The sequence below is a fragment of the Nanorana parkeri genome, unplaced genomic scaffold, assembly GCF_000935625.1.
Source record: "Nanorana parkeri isolate BGI_ZX_2015 unplaced genomic scaffold, ASM93562v1 scaffold576, whole genome shotgun sequence".
In the NCBI taxonomy this organism is placed as follows: Eukaryota; Metazoa; Chordata; class Amphibia; order Anura; family Dicroglossidae; genus Nanorana; species Nanorana parkeri.
In genome coordinates this window covers 246,727-257,272 of record NW_017306844.1, presented here as the reverse complement: position 1 = coordinate 257,272, position 10,546 = coordinate 246,727, and the positions used below count along the sequence as shown (strand labels likewise).

General features: G+C 49.8%; 1 protein-coding gene across 1 annotated transcript in view; it reads left to right on the top strand.

Moving 5' to 3' along the window:
- PIK3C2G (phosphatidylinositol-4-phosphate 3-kinase catalytic subunit type 2 gamma) overlaps window positions 1-10,546 on the top strand; it is a 52,617-nt gene that overhangs the window by 27,139 nt on the left and 14,932 nt on the right. The window contains exons 20-22 of the mRNA XM_018562385.1: window positions 1,327-1,456; window positions 4,093-4,200; window positions 7,582-7,792. Coding sequence (XP_018417887.1) covers window positions 1,327-1,456; window positions 4,093-4,200; window positions 7,582-7,792 — 449 coding nt within the window. The remainder of the gene's footprint in view (window positions 1-1,326; window positions 1,457-4,092; window positions 4,201-7,581; window positions 7,793-10,546) is intronic.

The window sequence follows — 10,546 nt, the reverse complement described above, 5'->3', positions numbered from 1 at the left end:
ACACACACACACACACACACACACACACACACACACACACACACCTTATGTCTTTATTCAACCTCAAATACTATGTAACTATGTAAAAACGTGCTTCCATTACCCACAATTCTCCATTCCGGGAAGAAGAGGGGCAGCAGCTGCTGTCTGTCGCGTTCTCTGTGTTTTTATGGACATTCGGGAAACGTTTGCTGAACGCCTGGAGGGGGCGGGGAGAGTCGGGATTCCAGAAAATCCGATTGTATATAATTCCTGACATCTCATATGGAGATGTCATATAACAGGGGGGGTGGGCAACGCCGCCCCTCCAGCTGTGCTTTTACTACAAATCCCATTATGCCTCTGCCTCTGGGAGTCATGACTGTATCTGTCAGTCTTGCAATGCCTCATGGGACTTGTAGTCCCACAACAGCTGGAGGGCCGGAGTTGCCAACGCCTGGCGTAAGGAGACGCCTCACCCGCCTTTTATTTCCTAAGGAAATCTGTTCAGATTTATTCAATAAAGAAAGAGCGGCTGAATTTAGATTGCCGAAGTCCGAGGGACGCACGGGGAAATCTGATTGGCTGCTGAACAGTGGCGTCGTAGGGGAGTGTGGACCATGGGGGGGGGGACCCGGCAGCATACCTGATCCCGCCGGGTCAATATCCCCTCCTCCTTGCCAGCGGCCATCTTTCACCACCCATGCGTGATAACTTCAGCTGCACACCCACCCTGGTGCCGCTGTTTATTAAATGAGCCATCGTAAGCCCTCACTGACCTCTGTAGCTGCAGGGCGGCACCGTGCCATACAAGCCGGGTCTCCGCACTCTTCCCTCCTGTTCTGCATTTACATTGAAGGTTAGGGGGCTGGCAAACAGCCACGTCACTGCTGGAAGAGGTGAGCAGAGTGAGCTGGGCTGCTAGGAGGGGGAAGCAGTGGGCGTGCACGGAGTGGTGGGGAGGAGATTGGGGGGAGCTTAGCTGCTAAGTCCTTGCTGGGGGGAAGTAGTTAGAGGGGAAGCTGAATTGCTGGATGAAAGTATCTTCTGTAAACGTTGAAGATGAATGAATCCACGGTGTCAGCAGCTACAGAGGTCACTGGTTGTTGTGAAAGCACTTCTCCAATAAAAGAGCCCCCTGTACAGCAATCAACCCACACTTCCCTGTCCTGCTGCCCACACCGATGGACTCCATGTATGACAACATTGGCTGAGCGGCGCGTCAGCATGCCTTAGGCATTCCTTAGCACCCCTTAAGTGCAGCTTGAGGGATCCGGGCCATTGTGTGGAACATTTCGGTGTGTGTCTGTGTGCCGTCCATAGTGAGTGACATTTGTGACTCTCCAGGCAGGAGATGACATCCGGCAGGACATGCTCATCCTCCAGATCATCAATCTCATGGACAGGATCTGGCTCCATGAAGGACTGGACCTGCGGATGGTCACTTATCGGTGTTTATCCACCGGCAGGAAACAAGGTGAGCTGTGTAACCGGGGGGTGTGCCAACATGGCCGCCATTGTGCGGTGTGACTGCAGTCATCTCACAATCAGAAATTGTAGTGTGGGGGCCGCCGGACAATGATGGCGGAACAGACGAGACATTAATGACCATCAATAATCACAGTGATCCCTGAGAGCAGAGACCATCGAATATCCAGTACCACCAATGGAACTTCCAGGTAGGAGCACAGCTGTGACAATAACAGATAACCATTTCCAGACTTCCAGGTAGGGGCTCAGCTGTCATATAAGGAAACGGATGGAGATTTCCAGTCTTCCAGGTAGGGGCCTAGCTGTAATATAGGGAAACAGATGGTGATTTCCAGTCTTCCAGGTAGGGGCTCAGCTGTCATATAAGGAAACAGATGGTGACTTCCAGGTAGGGGCTCAGCTGTAATATAAGGAAACAGATGGAGATTTCCAGTCTTCCAGGTAGGGGCTCAGCTGTCATATAAGGAAACGGATGGAGATTTCCAGTCTTCCAGGTAGGGGCTCAGCTGTCATATAAGGAAACGGATGGAGATTTCCAGTCTTCCAGGTAGGGGCTCAGCTGTCATATAAGGAAACGGATGGAGATTTCCAGTCTTCCAGGTAGGGGCTCAGCTGTCATATAAGGAAACGGATGGAGATTTCCAGTCTTCCAGGTAGGGGCTCAGCTGTCATATAAGGAAACGGATGGAGATTTCCAGTCTTCCAGGTAGGGGCTCAGCTGTCATATAAGGAAACGGATGGAGATTTCCAGTCTTCCAGGTAGGGGCTCAGCTGTCATATAAGGAAACGGATGGAGATTTCCAGTCTTCCAGGTAGGGGCTCAGCTGTCATATAAGGAAACGGATGGAGATTTCCAGTCTTCCAGGTAGGGGCTCAGCTGTCATATAAGGAAACGGATGGAGATTTCCAGTCTTCCAGGTAGGGGCTCAGCTGTCATATAAGGAAACGGATGGAGATTTCCAGTCTTCCAGGTAGGGGCTCAGCTGTCATATAAGGAAACGGATGGAGATTTCCAGTCTTCCAGGTAGGGGCTCAGCTGTCATATAAGGAAACGGATGGAGATTTCCAGTCTTCCAGGTAGGGGCTCAGCTGTCATATAAGGAAACGGATGGAGATTTCCAGTCTTCCAGGTAGGGGCTCAGCTGTCATATAAGGAAACGGATGGAGATTTCCAGTCTTCCAGGTAGGGGCTCAGCTGTCATATAAGGAAACGGATGGAGATTTCCAGTCTTCCAGGTAGGGGCTCAGCTGTCATATAAGGAAACGGATGGAGATTTCCAGTCTTCCAGGTAGGGGCTCAGCTGTCATATAAGGAAACGGATGGAGATTTCCAGTCTTCCAGGTAGGGGCTCAGCTGTCATATAAGGAAACGGATGGAGATTTCCAGTCTTCCAGGTAGGGGCTCAGCTGTCATATAAGGAAACGGATGGAGATTTCCAGTCTTCCAGGTAGGGGCTCAGCTGTCATATAAGGAAACGGATGGAGATTTCCAGTCTTCCAGGTAGGGGCTCAGCTGTCATATAAGGAAACGGATGGAGATTTCCAGTCTTCCAGGTAGGGGCTCAGCTGTCATATAAGGAAACGGATGGAGATTTCCAGTCTTCCAGGTAGGGGCTCAGCTGTCATATAAGGAAACGGATGGAGATTTCCAGTCTTCCAGGTAGGGGCTCAGCTGTCATATAAGGAAACGGATGGAGATTTCCAGTCTTCCAGGTAGGGGCTCAGCTGTCATATAAGGAAACGGATGGAGATTTCCAGTCTTCCAGGTAGGGGCTCAGCTGTCATATAAGGAAACGGATGGAGATTTCCAGTCTTCCAGGTAGGGGCTCAGCTGTCATATAAGGAAACGGATGGAGATTTCCAGTCTTCCAGGTAGGGGCTCAGCTGTCATATAAGGAAACGGATGGAGATTTCCAGTCTTCCAGGTAGGGGCTCAGCTGTCATATAAGGAAACGGATGGAGATTTCCAGTCTTCCAGGTAGGGGCTCAGCTGTCATATAAGGAAACGGATGGAGATTTCCAGTCTTCCAGGTAGGGGCTCAGCTGTCATATAAGGAAACGGATGGAGATTTCCAGTCTTCCAGGTAGGGGCTCAGCTGTCATATAAGGAAACGGATGGAGATTTCCAGTCTTCCAGGTAGGGGCTCAGCTGTCATATAAGGAAACGGATGGAGATTTCCAGTCTTCCAGGTAGGGGCTCAGCTGTCATATAAGGAAACGGATGGAGATTTCCAGTCTTCCAGGTAGGGGCTCAGCTGTCATATAAGGAAACGGATGGAGATTTCCAGTCTTCCAGGTAGGGGCTCAGCTGTCATATAAGGAAACGGATGGAGATTTCCAGTCTTCCAGGTAGGGGCTCAGCTGTCATATAAGGAAACAGATGGTGACTTCCAGGTAGGGGCTCAGCTGTAATATAAGGAAACAGATGGAGACTTCCAGTCTTCCAGGTAGGGGCTCGGCTGCCTTTAGGTAAAAGTATATACCAGAACGGTAATGATTTTCTCTGTGTTTGCTGAAAAGCATAACCTGGATTTTGGAAAGGTCTGGAAAGCCGATGTACCAATGATAGATACATCCCAGTCCCTGGATATTCTGTCATCCTTGTCCTCTGTCTTCTCTTAGGTCTGATTGAGATGGTCCCGGACTCCACAACCCTCGCCAAGATTCAGAACGCCGGCGGCCTTTTTGGCCCTTTGAAAGACTCGTCGATGAAGAAGTGGTTCGGAGGCAGTAAGATGGTACGGCCCTTCCTCTCCCCTCCAGAGTATTGGGAGTAATGATACCACTCGCACACGTCTGACGCAGCAGGTATCGGATACTGGGAAGGGAATTTATCAAATCTGGAGCAGCTGTGCACAGCAACCAATCGGCTTCTCTCATTTTCACATCTTAACTGAACAACCTGAAGAGAGAAGCTGATTGGTTGCCCTGGGCAACTGCTCCAGCGTTGATAAATTCCCCCCTGTATGTCTAATGACGGTAAGGCCTCATTCACGCTGGAATCGGCCGGCGCGTACAGCTCCGTGCGCGGTCACACGCCACCCTACGCTCACCTCAAGTGTAGGTCCGTAGGAGTACGGGTTTCCTGTCCCGGACGCAGACAGGGTCTGCCCCTACGGACCTGCACTTGAGGTGAGCGTAGAGGGGCGTACGGCCGCGTTGGAGCTCCGCCCTATAAAGGACCCCAATGGCCGAAGAGCCAACATGGAGGACCTGAGAAACCCAACACTGACCTGCCTCCCTCTTTCTCAGTGCAATCCCAATCATTCTCTGCTCATGTGGGGCGTCCTCTGCCTTCCATCCTTCTCTCCTGTTATAAAGCCAGAAAAGACATTTCAGCAGAGTGCCGGTTGTCTGGCCTTATGATTGTCCAGAAGAAGGTCACAGTGAAGTTTTCTATCCTTCCTGGTCATTTCCCATCTAGAAATATCCACAATGTTGATTCCCTCCCATCCATTGCAGCCTCTGGGAAGCGCCACCCTATGTGGTTCTGTTCAGTCTTCATTCCATTTCCAACCATCTGCTTTAGCTTTTTTGGATAAATGGTGAAAAGTATCTTGAGGAATGAGGACTGGAAGAGGAATGAGGACTGGAAGAGGAATGAGGACTGGAAGAGGAATGAGGACTGGAAGAGGAATGAGGACTGGAAGAGGAATGAGGACTGGAAGAGGAATGAGGACTGGAAGGGGAATGAGGACTGGAGGGGGAATGAGGACTGGAGGGGGAATGAGGACTGGAAGGGGAATGAGGACTGGAGGGGGAATGAGGACTGGAAGGGGAATGAGGACTGGAAGGGGAATGAGGACTGAATGATAGTTCAGCAGGCATGAGAACTGCAGAGGAACGACCTGAGACTTCCTGAGGACTTTATTCCATCCATTATATAACCATTGAGCAAACCTTTTATCACCTTGCCCTCCCCCCGTCCAGCGCCCCCATTGACCGCCCGCTCGGTTAAACAGCAGAATTTCATTGCCGCGTCTGCGCGGCCGCCGTTCCATTATGCAGCGTTACAGCGTGCGAGATGCGACTGAATAATTCTCCGCAATATATTCATTTCTCTGCCCAGATGAAGAGTCCGCTGTGCCCTTTTCTTTCCCCGACTTCATTACAGAAAATCCAATTCTCATTTATCAAGCCATTTGCTTTCCGATAGACTTTAATCAACCTTCAGCCTCCCCCCTCCTCCGCTAATGTGATGGAAGGTGAGGCGCAGCGCCGGCGCGCTAATCATGGTGAGGAGAGACGCTCGCTGACCGACGCGCATTGTTCACCTCTTAATGAATCAGAAGGAGTCAGAGTCTTCCAGAGATGGAGATCAGGACTAATGAAGATTCATGGCTGTGTGGCGTTATAGTGCCGGCCATACCGATCTACCGTATAAACACCGAACAGCCATTACAATATGACCACCCGCCTAATACTGAGCGGCCTCAAAACAGCCCTGACCCATCCAGCCATGGACCCCAGTAGACCTCTGGTATCCGGCACCAAGCCCTCAGTAGCAGGTCCTATAAGTTGTGAGGTGATCGGCCTCCATGGATCGGACTTGTTTCTCCAGCACATCTCACAGATGCTCCATTGGATTGAGATCTGGAGAATTTGGAGGCCAAGTCATCACCTCAAACTCATTGTTGTGTTCCTCAAACCATTCTTTAACCATTTTGGCAGTGTGGTTGAAAGAGGATACTACCATCGGCATCGGGGAATACCATTTTCATAAAGGGGGGTACTTGGTCAATGTCTAGGTCGGTGGTAGATGTCAAAGTAACATCCACATGAATGTCAGGACCCGAAGTTTCCCAGCAGAACATTGCCCAAAGCATCACACTGCCTCTGCCGGCTTCTCTTCTTCCCATAATGCATCCTGGGGCCATCTCTTCCCCAGGCAAGGGGGACACACGCACCCGGCCATCCGCATGATGTAAAAGAAAACGTGATTCATCAGACCAGGCCACCTTCTTCCATTGCTCTGCAGTCCAGTTCTGATGCTCACAATGACATTGTAGGTGCTATTTGCAGTGGACACGGGTCAGCATAAGCACCCTGACTGGTCTACAGCTACAGAACCAACGGCAATTATCTGTGTGTTCAGACACCTTTCTATCAGAACCGGTATTAAGCATCAGCAATTGGAGCTCCAGTAGCTCTTCTATTGGATCGGACTACACGGCCAGCCTTCCCTCCCCACGTACATCAATAAGGCTTGATGACCCTGTCTCCGGTTGACCGGTTTTCCTTCCTTGGACCACTTTTGGTAGGTCCAGACCACTGCAGACCGGGAACATCCCACAAGAGATGCAGCGTTGGAGTTGCTCTGACCCAGTCGTCTAGACATCATAATTCAACTCCTGTCAGAGTCCCTCAAATCCTTTCACATGTCCATTTTCTCTGCTTCCAACACATCAACTTCAGGGACAAAATGTCCACTTCCTGCCTAATGTCCCTCCCCCCCACACACTTGCAGGTGTCATTGTAATATATCCCTCCCCACTTCCAGGTGCCATTGTAATATATCCCTTCCAGGCGCCATTTTAATATACCCACCCCCCAAACTTTCAGGTGGCATTGTAATACTAGGTGCCATTGTAACCATATAATCAATGTTATTCACTTCACCTCTCAGTGGATATAATGTTATGGCTGATCGGTATATATCAGTGCAGAGGTTGTCAGTCAGGACAAGCTCCACATAAGGAAAGGCTTCTTTACAGTAAGAGCTGTGACCGTGGGGAATTGAGCTCCTCAGGAGACCGTTCTAGCCAACTCAGTAGATTGTGTCTGAGCTGCAGATCACTGAAATTCAAGCCCTGTATGGCCAGCTTAAGTCTATGACATGGGTAGGCAACCTTGGCACTCAAGCAGCTTTAGAACTACAAGTCCCATGAGGCATTGCGAGACTCTGACAGCCACAGGCATGACTCCCAGAGGCAGGGGCATGATGGAATTGTAGTTTCACCAAAGTTGGAGTGCCAAGGTTGCCTACCCCTGGTTTATGATCTACTCAAACACCTATATCCTTTTCCATGATGGATGTAGCATATCTGTATGTGTTTAGCCGGCAGACGTGAATGTCTCTAACATGTATAATACACATGACTCATGTACAAGGTACCAGTCTAATACATAATTTTCTGTGCTCTGTTCCTCAGGCGGCAGATAACTTTCTGTATTCCTGCGCCGGCTGGTGCGTCGCCACCTTCATCCTGGGTGTCTGTGACCGCCACAACGACAACATAATGCTGACCAGCACGGGTCACATGTTCCACATTGACTTTGGGAAGATTTTGGGAAATGCGCAGATGTTTGGGAAGGTAAAGAGGTGAGTGGAAGTGCTGAGAGGCCAACAGCTGCTCGAGAGATAGGAGGGGACCCGTCAGCATACCTTTTCCTGCCGGCTGAATGTCCCCTACTCTCTTTGCCTTAGTGTACGTGATGTCACTATGTGTGTGTAATGACTAGTGATGGTCCGAACACACGGGGCCGGATTTAGTCTCCCTGCTGACCCAAGGCCAGGTTCTAATGCCCCCCCCTCCCCATCAATGGAGAATGGCAACCAGATGGCAGGGCGGCGGGGTTACTTATAACCCTGCCGCTCTGCTCACTGCAGTCAGAGACTCGGCGCCGGAGGACGGAACCAAAGTAGAGAGGTAAGTGCACGGGGGAGGGGAGGAGGCTGCACACTGTTTATATGTGAAATCAGAGACATCGCCGATTTCACATGTAAACGAAAAATCGTCTGCCTCACTCTACATTCAGTCCTGCTTGTACAAAGCAGGACTGAATGTACAGAGGGCAACTTCCCCACAAGGACACCGCTGCCGCCCCTCTGCGCTCTGCCACCCCCACAATCCCCCCCCCGAGGCCGGGCCTCGGTGGCCTTGTGGGGAATCCGGGCCTGCGAACACACCTGAGTTTGGTTCGAGTTCGAACTTCAGAATATGGAAAAAGTTTGAACTCGAACTTAATGAAAGTCTATGGGACCAGAACTCAGCAAATCAAATGTCCTCATTTTGAAGGTTTATATGCAAGTTATTGGCCATAAAAGGTGTATGGGGATCCGGGTACTGCCCTGGGGGACAGGAATCAATGCAAAAAATAACCTTTTTAAAGGAACAGTGATTTTATCATCACTTAAAGTGAAACAATAAAAATGAAAAATTTGTTTAAATATGGTGCCTGGGGGGTCCCCTTAACCTGCCTATAAAGTGGTGCATCTGTACGATGTATAGAACCTGCTGCAGCAAAACTGCGGTTCCCCCTCCCAAACAATACCAGACCCTTTAGGTCTGGTAGGAATGTTAGGTGGGATTTTAAAAAAAAAAGCTCATGGGGTTCCCCCCAAAAGTCTTACCAGGTCCTTAAGGTCTGGTAGAAATGTTAGGAGGGACCTCATTTTTAAAAAAAACTCAAGAAAAAGCGTGTGGGGTTCCCCCTCAAAGTCATACCACGTCTGGTAGGAATATTAAGGAGGAACCTCACCCCTAAAAATGAGCAGAAAAAAACCTGGGGGTCCCCTCTAAAATTCCTAACCAGACCCTTGATCCAAGCACAGGCCTAGCAAGGAAGGAAAGGAGGGGGGGACGCACGAGAGCCCACCCCCCTCCTCCCTGCGATACCAGGCAACATGCCCTCAGCACTGGAAGGGTGCTTTTCAAAGTGGAGCCCCTGGAAAAGCACCTTGTCTCCGTGCCGATGGGGACAAGGGCCTCTTCCCCACAAGCCCTGAGGCGTTGGTTGTGGGGGTGCGGGCACGGGGGCTTATTCACATTGGGGTACCCCTTTAATAAAGGGGCACCCAGATGCAGCCCCCCTCCTTGTGAATAAGTATGGAGTACTTGTACCCCTACCCATTCACTAAAGGATTACATTCAAATTGTTAAAAAAATCCTTTAATTGAAAAAACAAAACAAACAAAAGACAAGTTTTTGCCAAGTCTTTTATTAAAAACAAAAAACCCCAAAAATGCATCCACCGGCGTAATCCTAGTGTCAATCATGACGCCCAGCGTTGTCCACGACGACGACTTGACGAAATAAAAAAAATAGAAATAATAAAGAAAACAAAAACCCGACGCCCGCCGACCTGTCCACTTGCGACGAACTCCCGCCGCAGAATGGCATTCTGACAGATGCCGGCAAAATATAAACAATTGGGCGGAGCTAGCGGCGACATCCCCACTAGCTCCACCCAACTGTTTACATTTGTTTGGCACCTGACAGTACTTAGCTGTGAGCCATGATTGGGCAAAGTCATCATTACTTTGCTTAATCTTGGCTCTTACAGTGCACTGTGCCGTGATTGGGCAAAGTGTTGCACCTGACCAGTCAGGTGCAAGGCTTTACCCAATCAGGGCTTCACAAGGCACTGTGCAATGCCCTGTGGGGCGCTGGGTGGCAAAAAGCCCGGCGAATGCCCTGATAGTTTGTGTGCTCACTGTACTCACAAACCAGTTATGTTCGAGTGGAACTGTTGTTGGACTGGAACATCGAGACCATCCCTAGTAATGACATCACGTGTATATGTATTGATGTGCGCACTGGGTGTCACCTGGTGCAGGCCTGGTGACGCCGCTGACTTTAGATCCACCAAAACTATGTACCCTAATATAAGGGACCTACCCAAACTATCCAATCACTATGCATCCAATCGGGCATTAGATTAGATACTTGTTGGTAGATTTAATGGAGATTGTACAATCAGATTGTAACGTGTGTGATGAGTTTAGGATTCATTCTGCACTTTGGAAAGAGACGCTCGCTGCCGGCCGATTCATATAGCGGGGGATGTTAGGCAATTCCAGGGAATGTAGTTTAGGTTTAGTTCAGATGAATATTTGTGTGGCTGCGTTCTATTGTACAATACAGGATACAATTTACGCCGCGGTTCCCTTTAAATACAGAAAAGACGTTTTTATGATGAGGAGCGGCGTAGCGCGGCTTTTGTACCGCCGTGCGGCCTCCATGGCGGGTCGTCTTATCCTGGATGATGTCCGAAAGAATCTGCAGTTTGTCGGCCTTCCCAAAATTTCTATTTGGGATGACACGCTCTGACCGCCATGTCGTGGGAAGATAGT